Source organism: Zymoseptoria tritici, chromosome 2 (assembly GCF_000219625.1).
Source record: "Zymoseptoria tritici IPO323 chromosome 2, whole genome shotgun sequence".
Lineage (NCBI taxonomy): Eukaryota > Fungi > Ascomycota > Dothideomycetes > Mycosphaerellales > Mycosphaerellaceae > Zymoseptoria > Zymoseptoria tritici.
Genome location: NC_018217.1, coordinates 468,806 through 486,581, shown reverse-complemented (window position 1 = coordinate 486,581; position 17,776 = coordinate 468,806). Strand labels below are relative to the sequence as shown.

The 17,776-nt window shown below is 52.0% G+C and overlaps 8 protein-coding genes across 8 annotated transcripts; 3 read left to right on the top strand and 5 right to left on the bottom strand.

Moving 5' to 3' along the window:
- Positions 1 to 2,764: 2,764 nt before the first annotated feature.
- On the top strand, positions 2,765 to 3,688 carry MYCGRDRAFT_90411 (uncharacterized protein; the record flags this gene model as incomplete). The annotated part of the gene is made up of 1 exon (XM_003855723.1): positions 2,765 to 3,688. The coding sequence occupies one exon, from the start codon at positions 2,765 to 2,767 to the stop codon at positions 3,686 to 3,688; it is 924 nt and encodes a 307-aa protein (XP_003855771.1).
- A 248-nt stretch (positions 3,689 to 3,936) lies between these two features.
- On the bottom strand, positions 3,937 to 4,797 carry MYCGRDRAFT_67800 (uncharacterized protein; the record flags this gene model as incomplete). The annotated part of the gene is made up of 3 exons (XM_003854698.1): positions 3,937 to 4,149; positions 4,197 to 4,510; positions 4,561 to 4,797. 3 exons carry the CDS (start codon positions 4,795 to 4,797, stop codon positions 3,969 to 3,971), a joined length of 732 nt encoding a protein of 243 aa, XP_003854746.1.
- A 375-nt stretch (positions 4,798 to 5,172) lies between these two features.
- Positions 5,173 to 6,881, top strand: MYCGRDRAFT_107850 (uncharacterized protein; the record flags this gene model as incomplete). Its single annotated transcript, XM_003855724.1, has 5 exons — positions 5,173 to 5,904; positions 6,129 to 6,220; positions 6,310 to 6,490; positions 6,542 to 6,809; positions 6,860 to 6,881. 5 exons carry the CDS (start codon positions 5,586 to 5,588, stop codon positions 6,879 to 6,881), a joined length of 882 nt encoding a protein of 293 aa, XP_003855772.1.
- A 421-nt stretch (positions 6,882 to 7,302) lies between these two features.
- MYCGRDRAFT_67799 (uncharacterized protein) lies at positions 7,303 to 8,289 on the bottom strand (the record flags this gene model as incomplete). The annotated part of the gene is made up of 4 exons (XM_003854697.1): positions 7,303 to 7,392; positions 7,445 to 7,751; positions 7,809 to 8,112; positions 8,172 to 8,289. 4 exons carry the CDS (start codon positions 8,287 to 8,289, stop codon positions 7,303 to 7,305), a joined length of 819 nt encoding a protein of 272 aa, XP_003854745.1.
- A 3,895-nt stretch (positions 8,290 to 12,184) lies between these two features.
- Positions 12,185 to 12,508, bottom strand: MYCGRDRAFT_19171 (uncharacterized protein; the record flags this gene model as incomplete). Its single annotated transcript, XM_003854696.1, has 1 exon — positions 12,185 to 12,508. A coding segment is annotated over one exon (324 nt), but the record flags the coding sequence as incomplete, so codon positions are not given.
- A 475-nt stretch (positions 12,509 to 12,983) lies between these two features.
- MYCGRDRAFT_90408 (uncharacterized protein) lies at positions 12,984 to 13,903 on the top strand (the record flags this gene model as incomplete). The annotated part of the gene is made up of 3 exons (XM_003855725.1): positions 12,984 to 13,296; positions 13,350 to 13,381; positions 13,760 to 13,903. 3 exons carry the CDS (start codon positions 12,984 to 12,986, stop codon positions 13,901 to 13,903), a joined length of 489 nt encoding a protein of 162 aa, XP_003855773.1.
- Positions 13,904 to 14,762: 859 nt separating this feature from the next.
- MYCGRDRAFT_31119 (uncharacterized protein) lies at positions 14,763 to 14,924 on the bottom strand (the record flags this gene model as incomplete). Its single annotated transcript, XM_003854695.1, has 1 exon — positions 14,763 to 14,924. A coding segment is annotated over one exon (162 nt), but the record flags the coding sequence as incomplete, so codon positions are not given.
- A 338-nt stretch (positions 14,925 to 15,262) lies between these two features.
- On the bottom strand, positions 15,263 to 17,713 carry MYCGRDRAFT_90406 (uncharacterized protein; the record flags this gene model as incomplete). The annotated part of the gene is made up of 2 exons (XM_003854694.1): positions 15,263 to 16,948; positions 17,069 to 17,713. The coding sequence occupies 2 exons, from the start codon at positions 17,711 to 17,713 to the stop codon at positions 15,263 to 15,265; spliced, it is 2,331 nt and encodes a 776-aa protein (XP_003854742.1).
- Positions 17,714 to 17,776: the final 63 nt, after the last annotated feature.

Below are 17,776 nucleotides of genomic sequence, written 5' to 3'. Positions count from 1 at the left end.
GAAACGCTTAATAGTGTTGTTGCCCTTGCTAGTTGTATACTAAAAGGCTTTATTAAAACGGAGTTAATAGCCCTCTTAGTTCTTACGGAAGCAAAGGTGGGCGTCGGCTATTATTAGAGTCTCTACGCTATAGTTAGCTCGCAGGATCTGTGTATATAAGTCAGCCTGTGCACCGAGATGTCCACCGAGACGTCTACCGAGATTAATAGATACAGGGCTTACCTATAGAGTAAACCCGAGCTAATCTACTGCACTAAGATACTAGCTAAAGACCGAGAACTTCGTCTTAGCTATAGTGCCGACGTACGCCTATATAATCTTCCGTAAATACACGTTAATGCAGCAATAGATCTAAATGCCGAAGAGTTTAAGCTTGTAATAGGCATCTACCGACTATATATAGTTTAGTCCCTTAGCCTTTAGAAGATAAGAGCGGACCTTTACTCGCTTACTAATGCGGCGTGCATCGAATAGCGCTAAGTTCATCCGATAGGCGATCTTAAAGATCCGGTTCCTATATATAGCGGTTAGCACTAAGATAAGCACTAAGATAGCTAAAATTACGAACCTTCCGATTAGCTTAAACTCGTTCCGCATCTCCCTTGCGAGGTTGCGGTATCCGTAATCTTCTAGCGCTCTACCCTTAATTACTCCGACTAACACGCTCTTAATAATCTTATTATAGGATAGCTAGTTATCCTTTAGAATCCTCCTATACAATCCTATGCTCTTCCTTAGCTCTACGAACTGCTACTTCGAGAGAGCAAAGCTATTAATAGTAAGGATCTTATAGCATGTAGCATCGTCCTCGTCTAATTCCTAGAACAGCTCCTTAATCCGAGCCCTTAGCCGCTCCTTATTATAGGCACTAAGATTAGCTCTACGTAGTCTCGTTGTAATCCCCTAAGTAGCGATCACATGCTCGAACGTAGCATACGATATATCTACGCCCTTCTGCTCTTTTATCTATGCTCGGACGGCGTTATAGGTTAGGCCTAAGACTTAAAGAAGAACCTTAATCTCCTTACGTAGGTAGTCGTAATTCGGCGGTAGGCGTAGTATAGCGAGATCGCGGTAAGATTAGTAGTAAGATAGCGTAAGGGCGGCGGCGAGTTCGTGTGTATATACGCTAAGGGCGTAAGATCGATAGTGGTGTGTATATCGCTAAGGGCGTAAGGGCGTAAGGGCGTAAGATTAATAGTGGTGCGAGAGCGTCTTGGCGACGACGACGACGACGACGACGACTATGGCAACAGTGTAACACCAGCATAGTAGTGTGTTAATATATAGCGATATCGCCAAAGGCCAGAATCACGAAATCGACGTAGTAAGGGAAACTCACGAACGGGGCGCTATCTATTGCACTGCAGGTAGGTCCGCTCGAATTGTGCCAGGACTGCTGCTGACATTGTCGCAGCGATGATCACGTATGCTTGAACTTGTGCGGATGTAAAGCTAGATGTAGACGTGGAGTGGAAATGGTGTATTGTTAGAGGGATCACCACGGTCGAATCCGCATAGGAACGGGCCTTTGTAAGTCCATTCTCGGGTCTCACGGCGAGAGGCTGAACACTTCTCGTGGCTGAACACGTCTCGCGGCTAAGCATCTCTCCCGGCAGAGCTTGTTCACAAGCTCGTAGGCCTCGATTGGCTTCAGTCCCTGCAGAGTGGGTCAATAAGGTTCTGTACCTACGAAGAACAAATTCGCACTTACTTCTGCGCACAGGGTATTGGCCAAAACTCTAAATTTCGACAGGAATGCTTGCCCAAACGTGGGATGAAAACACGCTTGCAAAGTCTGCAAACCGCAGTGGGGACAGCGCCGACGAGCAAGGCTTTGATCGCACCGCTCCAATCGAAATGCGAGTCTTGGGCACGCTCAATGATGGACACATACGAGGACTCGATCCGGCTCCAGGAAGCTCGAGGAAAGTGTATCAAGTCTATGGCTGCGTACCCCAATACTTCCTACCTCCCGTACAAATGGGGCCAATAGAAGACCTTGCTAGACATGCTCCAGGGAAGCTCGACGATGGCTTGTGCGATGAAACGCGGCATCACGAGAAGACTCGAGAAGAATGAACCCAGCCATCGCGAACCGTGCGGAGCTGCGTCCGTGCTCGCTGGCCTTGCAACTGCCGACCATTCAATATGCGACCTGATTGCACGTGGTGTGCCATTGACTTTGTCTCCCATGTGTACAGCATGGCACATCGGACGGATCACCGTTCAATCCTTGTCCAAAAGCTGTTGGCCCGATTACAAGGGCGCGGGCCAATGAGGCCTGGAAATCAACCCTGAGGCACTACAAGTACGCCCACCAGCGGTGATCCGTCCGATGCGCTCACACGCTGTATGTATGGGGAACAGCCTCGTCACAGCGATTCACCGCATCGGAGGCATCCCCGGGTAATCCTTGTCCGCAGGCCAAATGGCCGCAATACGAAGCCACGAGGCAGCCACGAGGCAGTTTCTTAATCTTGATATGCTCCAGACGCTGTATTCTCTACAATGGGACTCTTTCAAGAATCCCCTGCTAGTGTTCATTCATCCCGGAAAGTTGTCCAACAGCGCGGCAGCTTTCGTCTGTGCCCACTTCTACCAGCAACGACGCTGGAGGAAAATTTACGTCCGTCATCTCGACCATGAACTTCCAGTGAGGTGCAAAACGACTATAAAGGCAGTGCTCAGGACCATCAACATCATCATCATCGCCACTTTGATCACAGCAGACTGCACTTCCCAATCAATCACCTCTTCAGCCATGAAGTTTCTCGAAGTCCTTGCACTGACAGTGCTCCTGTCCTCGCCCGCTACTGCCTCCTGCGTCGTAGACCCAGACTCTAAAGAGAGCATCTTCCACCTCGTCAACAAAGACCTCGTACCATTTGTCAAAAGGGACAACAACCTCGAGCAAGCTGAAGACAAGACCGGACTCCCTGCCACCAAAGAGGATGTCCCCGTCTTTCACTTCCAGAAAGCTCAGAATGCTCCACAAGGCGTGTACGACTTGATCCTGGCCGACGATGACACGGCAAAGTCGCAATTTGTCGGCAGAACGGATGATGGAAGCCTGGTCCTCACTTCCGCGTCCACCGGACCATCTGGCCAGCGTGTCGACGGCAAGAACGTAGCGACTTCAATCTTCACCGTCGATTGCAAGGGTAACGTCGGCTTCTCGCAAGAAAGCAAGACTTCATCGCTCACTGCCCGGTCGGCCTCCTCGATTGGAGCCATGATTGCATTCAACTACGATCCGCAATTCATGGACGATCGACTCGAGAAGGAAGCCTCCCGCCGCCTCTTAACAAAGAGAGATGAGGCTTACCGATGCCCGCCCGGACAAGGAGGCCATGTCAAGCCGGGTGCTCGCGATCCAACGATCAACGGCTGTGGCAGCGAGAAGTACCACCACTACGTTCCGGAATTCAACTTTGGCCCCTGCTGCGATCAACACGACTTTTGTTTCGACGATTGCGGCGCCCCTTCGCTGTCCAGCTGCAACAACACCTTTGGTATGTGTATGGAATACGCCTGCGATTCGCGTTATAGCTCTGGGATCAAGAAGTTACTCCGAGCGCCTTGCCGGGGAGCTGCCAGAATTTACCTCGACTACGTCAGTGGCAGCGTTGGGGTGTACTACTTCAACAAGTACACCCAGGAACGATGCTATTGCTCCCCGCTCTAATGGCGCAGAGCAGACTTGGTCTTGAGCGGTGGCGGACTTTGTTCAGCGGGGAGATGCTGGGAATGCAGGTGATGGAATGGAAATTATAATGGTCCTAGACCGAGATGATGCGGGTAATACGGCTGACTGGAGGGAAACTGTATCCGGTGGCGCTGGTTCGATGTCGGAATTTGGGTAGTCTACTCTGTAGTCGAGGAATTGAGATATGTTATGCCCACGCAGCGACGAGCAACACCGTGATGACGTATCGGACAGAAAGGTGGGACGGTCTCCAAACACATTACCACTTCTCCGCCTTCGCCGTCCACGCCCAGTTCTCCTTCGGCTCTCTGTTCACCTCAATCCCTAAACGCTCCTCGATGGCCTGACAGATGGCAATCGCACCAAAGATCTCCTCCTTACCATTCCCGAGATTGTGCGAACCATACATGTGTCCCTTTGCCTGACTCCAGACCGAGCCGCTACCAACGTCAGCAAAGCCACTATACCTCCATCCCTCAGCACTCACCCGGTAGCGTAGCAAGCCAAGAACTCCAGCAGTCCAGTCTCCTTGGCGTCCAATCTCGTCTCCTCGGCCATGAGATCGCCATAAACGGCATTGATCGCAAATTCGGAGAGGTCTCCGCCGCTCGCCAAGGACATATTCCTCAACACACGATCGGTATGGTGTGCGTAGATCTTGCCGAAGAACTCTCTCCCGCGGGCATCCTTTTCGGAACGTTGAAGATGCTGCCTCAGTGAAGTGTCCGAGTCGAGCTTCTCTTCTAGATGAGGACAGTCAGCTTGGATCGCACTCCGAAGAGCCGTGCAGGCATTGATGCCCTGTAAGGAGATCAGCATGGTTTGACCTACTTCAAACGAGGACAACAAACCTTGGGAAAGCCGACGAGTACGCTAGCCTTGAGTAAGGATTCACGCAGCTTCCTGGCCTTTACGAATTGGTCGTCCTCCGCGGGTGTGTTGTGGGCGAGATACTTCCATAGCGTTTTGATGTGATCCATTTGGTCATTGGCCTTAAATATGAGGCCTGCGTAGACGTACCACGGGCCAGAAGCTTGACCCGGGAACAAAGATTCCAGTTTTTGGAGGAAGGCTTCATCGATAGACATAGTTGTGAACTTGTGATCGAGTTCAAGCAGACCAGATGGAGTTGTGCAGGCAGTTGGCGTTCGTCAAAGCACCATCGAGTTGCTCTCCGGATCTTGCGGATGTGTGCATAGCATCATCCACATAGGGCTGAATGGCGTCGTGGCCAGCCACGTAACGAAGGTAGATAGGCGGCCCATAAGCGAGGAAATTTTCGAAAGCTTATCAAGACGACCGTAGCATAGTCCAGGCATTGAGAATAGTCGACAGTCGACAGCAGACCATGAGGACTCAAGGCAAGGTAGATCCTCGGTCACCGGTATAGTATTGCAGATGCGGTATACGCACAAGGGATTTTCGTCAGCCCGTCGAGACGTCGGGTGGCATGGCCGAATTTCGAGCAACAAGTGGCCTGCCGCCTGCGCGATGCCGCACAATGAGGACTTCAAGGTGAGGCAGGTTTGCGGGTATTCGGAGAAAACACTGAAAATCCCGATGGCACTGCTTGTTGGTCGAGCCGGACCTGCGTGACAGATGTCGATTAAAGCCAAACTTTGCCTCGATTACATCGTCTCTCGGCTAAGTTGGAACACTACATCACCTCCCACTACCTCCGCCGATATGATTATTCCCATCCGCAGGTCTATTCAGATACAACCAAGCCAAAGTCCATCGTCTCTGGTTCTTGCAGTCTCATCGTACTGGAGAGATCACGACCCACCACCACCACCATGACCTCAAGAAAAGACTTTGAAATCTTCTCTCATCGGTCGAGGAAGCGCTCCGAGACCTCCACTCCGGAGCGACTGTTATGGCTGGAGGCTTCGGCTTCAGCGGTATACCCGAGACCATTATCGAATACGTCCGCACCCGGGACGATATCGACTCGCTCAACATGATCTCTACCGAATCAGGCGACGACGATTGGGGACTGGGACGCCTGTATGCTCCACATAACAAGATTGCCAAGCAGAGTCTCTCCTACATTGGAAGATGCACAGTCATGGAGCAGGACTACCTCTCCGGTCAGACAGAGTTGCATTTGATTCCTTGGGAACATTCGCCGAAAAGATTCGAAATTGCCGACCAGGGATTCCTGCTTTTTACACTCCTACCGGGCTTTAAACACTGTATGCGGAGGGAAAGCTTCTGACCAAGTACGACTTAAACGGGAATGCCATCGACTGGAACAAGCCTCATGAGACAAGAAAGTTCAACGGGAAGGAGTATCTCCTCGAGGAAAGCTTCGAACCTGCCAAGTTCGCCTGGATCAAAGCCTGGAAAACGGACAGGACGGGCAATTGCATATTCAAAGGGACGTCCTTCAATTATAATCGTATCATGGCTAATGCAGCCGAGATCACGATTGTAGAGGCGGAGGAGATCGTCGAGACCGGCGAGCGCTCACCCGAATCCATGCACCTACCTAGATTGAACGTGAACAGGGTGAGAAATGGGGAAAGATTGAGGTGCTCAAGCTGGACGAAGGCGATGATAATAAGAAAGAGATGACCACCAGAGACGTCATCGCTCAGCGGGCGGCCAAAGAATTTGTACCTGGAAGCTCATGCAATACGGGGTGGGCATGCCGGACGCTGGCCTCTGATTATGCGGCCAAGGATGGTAGACATGTGTTTGTGCAGTCTGAGAATGGCGTGATTGATGTGGGAGGATACCCGAAAAAGGGTGAGGAATCAAGTGATTGTATCAATGCTGGTGAGCGTTTGCCCGCGAAGCTGTCCGCCGTCTTACTGATCATCTCCTCAGGCAAGGAGAGTATCCTGCCAATTCCTGGCGCCAGCACATTTGGCTCGGATGTTTCATTTGGCCAGATTCGAGGAGGCCATCTCGACATGACGGTCCTCGGCGCACTGGAATGTAGCCAATATGGAGACATTGCCAACTACATGATACCTGGAAAGATGGTCAAAGGCATGGGTGGCGCCATGGATCTCGTCGCAAATTTTGAAGAGACCAAAGTTCTAGTCGTACAGACTCACTGCGACAAGCATGGCAATCCCAAGATCAAAGCCAAGTGCGATCTCCCAGTGACGGGCGCACGATGTGTACACACAATCATCACAGAGCTGGCATGTTTCGACGTTGACCATGAGAAGGGCTTGACATTAAGGGACTACAACCCTGACAGCAGCATTGAAGAGATCAAGAAGAAGACCGCTTGCGCATTCGCCGTTGCAAAGGACTGTGGTCCATGGAAGGTACCTTATGCGACGATGAGTAGTGAATCCGGGTGGGACCACATGAGGCCGGCAAACATGGCGACTCAAATCTCAAAGCAATCACCAACCAGTTTGAAGACCACATAACCACAAACAAGAGAACGAGAACAGAGACGACGGCCATATTGGTTTGAAGAGAACAGCAACTATAATTACACCATGTACAAAAGGATTGTGAAGACATCATCATGTCCAGATCAGCACCACCGACAGAAAGACCAGTCTCCCACCAGGACCATACGACAATCAATGCTACATCAGCTCCGACATTGGGAAAGGACCACCACACTAGTGACCACCCTTCCCACCGGCAGCCACAGGCTCGATGACAGGGTCGTACTGACCGCACACCGGCTGAGTGGAAAGTGGACAAGTTGGCTGTGAGGTGCGTCAGCATGAATCTTCGACAACTTCTCATCTCACGACATACCTCGATGCAGATCGCCTGCAGTTCGGGCGCCTTGCTCTGCGGACCCTTGGCAGGTGGGCTGCAACGCATGCCGAAAGTGCTCTCCAGAGCCTTGCCGACGGTAGTGACGTCCTCCTCGGTGACGCCGAAGCTCGCAGCCGAAAGGCCGACGTTGTTTATGAACCAACCAATTTGCTTTTCGTCGAGCGCCATGAACTTGTGCAACTCGTACATGGACGTTGGGCCAGGGTACGGATCCGTGGTGTTGCCAAAGAGCGAGCAGCCAAGGAGGCCTGCGAAGTACGGGTAGAGATGGGAGACGAGACGGCTGTGTGCTTTTGGTCAGTGCCCTGCAGGCGGACAAAGCAGATGAGAGACGACTCACTGTTGGTTGCTGGTGGTGTCGTCCGCTGGCTTGTTCTTCTTGAGGGGTGCGGCACCACCTCCATCCAGGAGGTTCACACTGACGCCAGTCTTGCCTCCTCTGTTGGTCGACTTGAGGGCGCCGGTGAAGTAGACGGACAAGTCGACACCTGCATAGTCGCCGGTACCTGGAGCGAGGATTCCCGGGACAGCGACGAGAGAGCCAGGGTTGGAAGAGTAGTTTCCGATGATGGCAGTGTTGACGATCAGGGTGAGGACGGTCTGTTGGTTGGCAGCGGTGTTGTCCTTCAACAAAGCGGTGGTGTCTGAGACGGGAGCGAGTCAGTGGATTTCTTTTGTCCATCATGTTCATCTTGCTGCTCACATTTGTCACAGAGCGACGGAGCAGGAGGATGCTCGCAGTCATCAGTCTGCTGCTGGTATGTTTGAGGGACTGCAGCAGCAGAAAGGACGGAGGCGAGGGTCAAAATGGAGGTCTTCATGGCTGCGAAGGTACGAGTTGAGATCTTGAAGTGGAGGAAGCGAGAAGATGCAGCGAAAGGCGAAGAACGTGATGCTGCTTATGTGTCTCCAGAGGCACCTGCGCGCTCGATGATTGTGGCCGGGTGCCCTGCTCGACATGGCCAAATTCGTCCACCACTCCGCCAATTCCGGCGAAACATGTTCGCATTCAGCGGACGTGCTCATGGGACCCCTTGAGGATCAGTCGGAATGAATCCTTGTAGATTCGCGATGCCCGCATGGAGTGCCCATCAATCGAAAAATTCCAGGTTGACTTGGGATTTGTCTCTACACTGTCGCCAGCTCAAATCGTCAGCGGATGGTGGCCACTTCGGCACACTGACCTCTTCTCCCACGAAGTCTTCAGCTGTCCTAGGCCGGACAAGCGCACTGCAACAGCAAGCACAAATCTCCAATGCGATGAGCTCCTGGAGAAAACACGAGGGTAATCTCTGGTCAGGTCCTGCCCGGGTTCATGGGCCGTCATCAGGAAACTTCTTCAATCCAATCTTAACGATGCCCTTGCCTCTGCGGGCTGAACGGCCAATGGCTTGCTTGCCATTACCCCGCAAGATCGGTACAGTAAGATTGTCACCGCAATGCTGCAGCGTAGTTTTGAAACATGAAGCTGAGGAGTACCTTGTCTGACCAGGATCCGGACGAATGAGGCTTCCACTAATAAAAGCACATCCAGGACTCCAGCCAATGATATCCATTCGAATGTCATCACTCTCAACATCATCTCGGATTGATCAACTTCCGCTCGATGAACCTGGCGATCGAGCGTGCGCAGTATACCACGACGACAGGATGACCGCGTAGCTATCGGACTGGGGTCTCGCGGTGGGAGCACTGATGACAGGATCTCAATGACAATTCGGCGTTGATGAAAACGAGGCAATGCGTCATGTGTGGTATCGACGCATTGGGTTGAATAGCACATAATACATTGTCGAAGAATGGAGATGAGCTACTGTGCTGACGAGTCTGCCAGCGGTGTAAGACTCCACGGCCATGATCTCCGCACGAAGATACCCAACGACCTGCCCCGAATCCTGCGTGATCCTCGTGTCCGGCCCGGCGCTCTGACAGTCCACATCCCCAGTGCATTGAGACCCAGGTGGTAGAAGTGGTTTGCATCACGTGCACGCTGCATGGCGTGCACACCTCAAATTCGAAGAACGTTAAAACCACGAATTTAGCCAATCTTTAATGAATTATCACACCACAACTATGACACCTATAGAGTCTGCATTAAAGGAGCTAAAGGAGGCAGATATAAAGAATATTGCACAAGTCGCAGATAATTAGGATGTGCACCGTAGCACTTTATCTCGTCGATAGCGCAAGGTGACCATTTCTAAAGCTGAACACTACGAAAATACTATGATTTTGTCGCACTAACAAGAACGCACTCTTGTAGCCTACATCGATACCCTTACACGCAAAGGCACTCTACCGACACCGGCAATACTCCTTAACTTTGCTAAAGATATAGCTAGTCGCCGTCCTCATCCTTCGTAGGCCTTAAGATTCGTTAGTCGGCACTTAGAAGCCATCGATTCGAAATACCTTAATCTACTCGATAAACACCGCAAGAAGGCTAACTCTGTTAATCAGTACTAGGCCTATTACGACCTATTGAAAGAGAAGACACACAAGTACAACGTAGAGCGTTAGAACACATACAACATAGATAAGAAGGGCTTTATAGTTAGCATGCTTTAAAAGAGCCGGAGGATCTTTACGAAGGCTTACTACGAGAACGGCCGGTTTATTAGACACACACAAGATAGTAATCGTAAATGGATTACGTTGTTAGCTGCTATATGCGCTAATAGCACCTTACTGCCTCCGTGCCTTATTTACAAGGCTGAGACTAGCAACATTTAGTCTTCGTAGCTACAGGATTTTAAGGACATTCACGAGGCGTTCTTCGCGTCCTTACCGAACGGCTGGACTAACAACAACCTTGGCCTTTACTAGATAAAGAAGGTATTCGAGCCGCTTACACGTAAGAAGGCTAGCAGAGGCTAGAGGCTGCTTGTAATTAATAGCTATAGCTTATACGTGAACATAGCATTCCTAGAGTACTGCATTTAACACCGGATCCTTGTGGCAGTCTATCCACCTTATTTAACACACCGCTTACAACCTCTCGATGTCGGCCTCTTTAGCCCTTTAGCTACCTTCTATAGTACTAATCTATTACGAGAGATCTTCAATTTAGAGGGCCGCTCTACCTATAGTAAACGCGACTTCTAGAGGCTATTTTGGCCAGCTTATTAGAAGGCGTTTAAGCCGGCTAATATCCACAAGGCCTTTACGAAGACTGGACTGTATCTACTAGATTCAACGGCTGTATTAGCGGCGTTCGACGAGACTAAAGACAAGCGCAAGAGCAAGAGCAAGAGCAAGAGCAAGAGCACGAGCAAGAAGGTTAGTAAAAGTGACAGCAGCAGGCCTACTACTGCACACAAGAGCCGGCCAAACACTGCTACCTCTGTGATCTTAGCCTCTAACTAGCGGCAGCTTCGAACGCTTGTAAAGGACTGCGTAAAAGAGGTAAACGACGAGACTGACCGGCACAAGGTGCAGAAGCTAAGCAACACAGTGTTGCATCTGCAGACTAAGAACGCCCTTCTTAAGAGCGAGCGTAAGGGCTTGCGTAATGCCTTTAATAACGAGAAGAAGAAGCGACAGCGTAGTGCACCGCTCCTTGCCCTTCTACAAGAGCAGGCTGCACAGTTTTATTTACCAACCAAACTAAAGCAATATGTCGCTATCCTCGCTAAAAAGGAGCAAGCTAAGGTTACTATAAAGCAGCAGAAGCAAGAGCGAGCAATAGATAAGAAGGTAGCTGCTTAATTAAAGGCTAATTAACGTGCTTAGGCTAAGGCAGACAGACTAGCTACAGCAGCCCGGAAGGCTGCTAAGAAGGCTGCTTAGCAGGAGACTAAAGGTGCTAATTTACAGCTAAAAACAGACCTCCTTGCCTCTGCACGTAAAGCCTTGCTAGCGCCGGTAAGGGCAAGGCGTCGTGTAAGGCAGAAGAAGCTGATTATAGTGTTAAAGCTGTCTTAAGAGCGGAGGGGGGGTCCACAGTTAGCTAATTCCTCTTAACCTACAACACGCATAACATTAAGGCAGAAGTTACAAGCTGCTCAGAGCTGATAGATATGATCATTGCGATTAATTTAAGCTATCAAACAACTAATTCCGACCAGTGGTTGTGACAATATTGACCATTAAAGTGGTGGTTAATATGGAAGGATCCTCGGATTGCGACCGTGCACGTGATGCACCGTGCACGCCCTGCAAGCCTCTTCTACAGTACGTCTTGTTCCGCGCTCGATCTCCCGCAAAGCTCCTGCGCCACCTCCGTGCGGTGCGCTTTGCAAGTTCTTGCCGGAAATATTGGAGCAGGCGTAACTTACGCATTCAGATGTCACAACTCCGGTGCTCAGTCAACAACAGCACCGTATCGTTTGAGCTTCTTATGATACTTGTCTAGCGCCGTCTCAATCTTTGTCGACCGGTTTGTATTTCTGCGTGCGGACTTTGCACTGCCTGAACTACACAGGATGAACGGCAGGCTGTCCGTCGTTGAACTTTATCGGCGGTTTTATCTCCCTGCCGAAGCGTCTCGCCTACAGAGTATGGTCGTGTCACATTCGTATTCCAACCGTATATGCCGGTCCAACGCTACTCATCGCCTCCGACTTGCGAATCTTCAGCTTGCTTTCATCAAAGTCCTTCAGCATTCGGACCTGGCCACACCGGCTGTCAACAACCAACGCCCTGATTCGGTTTTGCTCGGGAAGAACTTACATTCATAAGGCTCCTCGGCTCTCCATCCTCGTCTACGACACCACTCTGCTTCCCAAAATCCAGCCCACCGACGGAGCCGCAGCGCCCACAGAACCACCATTCGCCGAGCCTGCAACCCGTCTTGTACCGTGTCTTCCTTTTTCCTGAGACTTCATCTTTCTCGTCATCGCTCCTTCCAGTCAGGAACCGAATACTCCTAGCTTGTGGATGCACCGAAAGTATGCCATGGCGAGCACAGAAAGAGCAGCCACACTGGGTTACAGGATAGATCTGCTCATCCTTATTCTGTTGCGCGGATTGCAACCATAATGGCGGCGAGAGCTCAAAGCTCCAGCAGAGATCTCCGCAATGGCAATGCGCAGTGTATGTCCGCTTCGAGGAGGTAGCTCCTGGCCAGGGTGGCTGCGAAACAGGGTCAGATGGCATTTCCGAGTCTTCTTTCCCAACGATTCGAGGAGGTCGTACGAGCGGCTATGTGAGTAAAAGAAGACGACAGTGTACCTCGAGCATCAAAATGTATTTGTCAATCTCGCCGGAGACTTTTCTTCCTGTGACTTCCGCATGGGGCAATTCCGGGTGGCACGAAAGTCGCCGGAGTGCCAAAGCTTTCTCGAGACATCTGATCTGACCAGCCACCACGTTGCATGCTCTGTGTAGCATCAACTATTCTCCCTCCGCTCAGAGGGATGATTCGCCGCCTCCCACTCAGTTGCGGCTGAACGTGCCACTTCGATCCCGACTACCAAGCTGCATCACCCCAGCGAATCCTTCGCGGGGTCGAGCACGACATGGAAACCTTGGAGAGTAGCCTCCCGCCAGTCCACTTCACATTGACACCGCAAATATGACGTCCGAACTTCACCTCGCCGATACAAATCGGTTCAAGATTCGTCCAGCTACCAAAGGTGACCTCCAAACACTGACCGACGACATCTGGTTCAACTCTTTTGGCCTTTCGTCATTTTGGGCGTACCTCTTTCCCGACTCGACAATCTGCCGCCGTCAGTATCTAGACAGAATGTGGGCAATCGGGCTGGAGAATCCAACCGATCGCACATTTGTCGCAGTCGATACGCAGGAGCATGACAGATTCGCAGGCTTCAGCAGGTGGCAGATTCCTCAAGCCGATTCCAATAGGGGGAGACAGTGTCGGTTCTGTGAGGCCCATGTTCGCGAAAGGATGCTGACATTTTCACTTCGCTTTGCGCAGGGCCGGATATTCCAGAGGGACTGTTTGACATGGTGTGTTCGAAGAGACAGGGGTTGCCCACTGATGCTGACAGGCTACCAGGAGCTTATCGAGGCATTTTTCGGTGATGGAGGTCAACCGGGAAGAAGTCATGGGGGAACGGCCGCACTGATGTAAGTGACGATTGCAGGGTGTCTGTAACAAAGGTCGGCTGGACTAAACGGTGCAGTCCTCGAAATCCTCGGAGTCCATGAAGACTATCGGGGGAAGGGCGTTGGTGACTTCATCGCAGAAGATGCCTCATGCCAAAACTCCCCCGAGGTTCCAGCTGAGTCCCTTCAGGTGCATCGCAGTTTAGATGGGGCACTGATCAGGTAAAGCAGGCCAGTAGAAACATCGATAGATTGCGAGTACTGACAGTCCATCAATAGGCCGACGAAGATGGTCTGGAGACCTACCTCGACGGTAGCACTGCCGGACAACCATACTACGAGAAGCGGCATGGTTTTGTACCGGTCAAAAAGATGCCGATTCCAGACCGGGAACCTCGTGGCGCATTATCAATGCCTCGTTAGGGCAGCTGCTTAAAAAAACATTGTTCACGGCGGTGGTTGAATAAGTAGCAAAAACCGGGAGGGGTATGTTGATGGTCGTGGAAGCTGTTCCTTTCATTTGTCATGGCTACGCTTGCTCGAAAGCTCCCGATATGTATCTACACCAGCGCAAGATGCAAGGCAATCGTTTCTCCGAAGTACATTCTCATCCATGGAATCAATCGTAGTCGTAGTCGTAGTCGTAGTCATCGCCGTCGCCGTCGCCATCGTATGAGTCATCGTCAAGGTCGTCCTCATCGTCGGAGTCGCCGGCGAAGACTTCATCACAATCACTGCCAGAGTCCTCGCTGGATTCACTGCTGGCGGGGTCGACCGTACTGTTGCATTCACCACGAACGTAATCATCGCCCTCGTTTGGACTCAGCGCTGGCTCGGTATGAACGTGGTCGGCAGCGTGAGATGTTGGAACGCTTTCAGAATCATCCGCATAATCTCTGCCTTCGTCATATGCCGCGGCAATGGGAGACTCGAAGCGGCTGCCACGAGGGCGTCGATCCTCAGACCCTTGCTCAAAGAAGTGTTGTTCGAATTCGCCGGGATGGCGATATTGGCGATATGTCATGCCGGGCTCTGGACAGAAGGTGGATACGCCATTAGGATACTGGTTCCCTGGGACCTCAGGCTCGCGCTGATAGAAGGGTTGGCCGATTGCAGGATGATGAGGATGTCGATGATCAAACACGCAAGATTCTTGCGGAAACGAGTGTCGGTCGATCGGGTGTAGCTCCGAGTTTTGGTCTAGACCGTTTGGGTATCGATTGCCAATGTAGGCCGGTGCCTCGTGATCGACATTATCATGCCGGCCGCGCTCGATGGCAGTGATGAAGCCTTTGAGGATGCTGCGACCTTCGGCTCGCTTCTCGTTGTCGTAAATACTGAGACCATATGCCCGAAGGAACTTGAATTCGTTGCCATAGCTGTCCTTCAGGAAGCTGCTCTCCGCATCGGTGAGTGGCGGAAGCGTGATCCGAACGTAGGATTGTCGCCCGGATCTGTTGGGTGGCGCGAGTTGGGCGTCGCGCAACGCCATTGCGGAAGCTTCAAATTCGGTCAGTGCGGGTGAATTGTGAAGCTGAAGGAGGCCTTGAATCGAAATCGAACCCTGAAAAGGATCTCCTGTGATTTGGTGGAAAGCGCAGTCTATACAATGTCGTGCAAGGATGCATGCACGCCAGGGAAACTGAATTGGGCGGTTCATTGACATACGCCAGGTACTACCGGACCCGCTTGTGTTGGTGGATCGAGCAGGTGCATTTGGGTGTTTTTGGGAGGGAAGCAGTTTCCCCACTCATTGTGAGTGCGTCGCCACATCTCAGGCGGTCAATCCTCATCGCTGGCCGCGAACATGTCCTCGGCTTGCTTTGTGCGCTTCGAATCATCCACCAAGGCTTGCTGGCTACCACCTCCAATCTTGATCGAAAAGCCGGTCTTCGACGGCTGACTCAGCGGCGCAGTGTCAACGTCCATTGCGTTCCAATCAACAACATAGGCGTTCTCCGCTGATGCGGCATTCCCACCCATCGATCCTGCCGACCCGTCTTTCCGCATCTCATCCACAAAGGAAGACATTCCGTCAAGCTCTTCAAACGGAAGATGTGATCCGTCGTCGCCGCCTCGAGATGACCCGTGTCTGATATCGGTCCCCATCGATGACGCGCTCGGCTCGACGCGAGCATATTCTGCAGACGTCGTGTTATCGATCCGCTTGAAGCGAGGGACACGCTTGGGCTCCGCCGCGGGTTCAGACTTCTCACCCGCCGGTCCTTCATCGCCAGCCTCTGGCTGTTCAAAGAAATCCCTCTTCAAAGTCTCAAAGACATCGCCAGCGAAGACACTGCCAGCTTCCCAAATTTCAAAGAGCACTCGGATCCGATTCCTCCACTGCTCAGACTTGATCCGTCCCCAGCCCAGATCTTTCTCGAGACGCCCGAGATGTTCAAACGTTCTCTGTCGGCGAAAGGCAATCTCGAATAGTGACCGGTATTTCCAGGCATTCCGTACGCCTGCTGTGGACGAGTTGTGCAAGATATCATTGATCAGATAGAGGGCGACCAGCTTGGCTTGAGAAGGGTCATACTGATCTTTCTTCTCCGCATTGTCATCGCCGTGTTCCGGGGTAGAGGTAGCCTCTACGACGGGCAAGTCTTCGTCCGGCTCGTACATGTCATCGTCATCCGAAGGAAGCTCTTCCGTGTCCATTTTCGCACATCCAGACTGCGTAAATGGCTTCTCGATATTCAACACCAGCATGTCTACGATCTCTTCTGCAGCTGCTCCGGCGTTGTTGATTGCGAAACTTGTGACCGCCGAGACGTCACACTTGCGCAGCTTGGCGTGAGTAGAAGGCATCGACGACAGATACCATGCAAGTCTTGCGAGTTGTAGAGGATGAAGTCGCTTCGCCTCGGTCGGCATCGAGAGGGTCTCCCCATCCTTGCGTCCTCTGTTGCTGTTGAACCGCCTTGCGCCTTCGCCATCGTCGCTCTCATCATCGCTAGACTCGTAGCTCGGATGTTCCAACGCTTCACCGAGGGCGGACAGATCCACAAAGGGCATGTCGCCGTTTGGCGGGGCCCAGTCGATGATTACATCTTCGTAAACACGCTCAGGACCTCTGCCAAGTCGCTTCTGCTCCCGCAAGGTTTCAATGCATTCATCATCATTCCATAGCAAGTAACGGTAGTAGACGCCGGCCGAGCTGCGCGAGTCGTACAGGAATGAGAAACGCTCGTCAGCTTGTACTTCCGGTAGGGCCATCAACATGGCCTCGAGCTCAAGCGCGCGCTTGGAGTCCGGTTCGGAAAGCAGACGGTCGACCATGACATGTATTGCGCGGACGGTACAGGTATCCAATGGCGGCTGGACCGCAACGGTCGAGCCGATCGAGTACTCCCCGTTCCGGGATTGTGATTCGTAAGAGTCTGGCGGAGCAAACTCCGTCGGCGGAGGAGCATTTCGCAGGTTCGACCGGCCTTGATCGTTGCTAGCCTTTTGCGCGCCAAAGGGCTCATTGGATGTAGCATTCGGTCCAGTTAACAAGGCAGGCAGAAGCGAAGTCGACGAAAGATGGCGTGAAATAGAGAGATAGAAGCCATGCCCAAGATACTTGTCTTTCAATACACTTACGGCATTGTCGATTTGAGAGGTCGTTGTTTCCGGCGATAACGCAGCGACAGCCATAAGCGATGCTTTGCAGTTCGACAATGGGGCAGGGTGAAACTGCACCGAGTGGACTTGCAGATGATCGCGGAGCAACACTTTGATATCCTCAAGCGTTGTGGCCGGTGGAAGCGAGGTCAACTGAACTGTCGGCCTGGGTGCGACGTCTTCCCGCTCTGCTCCTCGGCTGTATTGGTCCTGCTCCTCGTTTGCATGACCTTGTAATGTGTACTCATCTGCAATCGCCTGCTGCTCTCTTCTCGCCTCTTGCTGCTCTCTCAACTCCTCCAATGCTCGCTTTCTCTTCAGATTCGGTGGCAGTGCCCCTCCTGCAGAAGAACCGCCCAGTCCGGATCGTGAGCCACCAAAGCCCGCTCGAGAACCACGCGGTGCATTGAACGCCGGAAAGCCATCGAAGTCGTCATTGTCATCTTTGTCCTCGTCGGCGAATGAATCTTCAAACAACTTCAGCGCCGCCGCGTTCTCTGCCGCTGCTCTTTTCCGTTTCTCCTCCTGCGCCTGTCGTTCACGCTCAAACGCGGACAGCTTCTTCGGGGCAGATAGCTTTTGGGACACGTCGGGAAATTCCTGAGGAACTTCTTCGTTGGCCATTTCAGCGAGCGGCGTCCTCGAATGATGGCAGCGTAGCAGACAAGTAGGTAGACATGTGGTGGG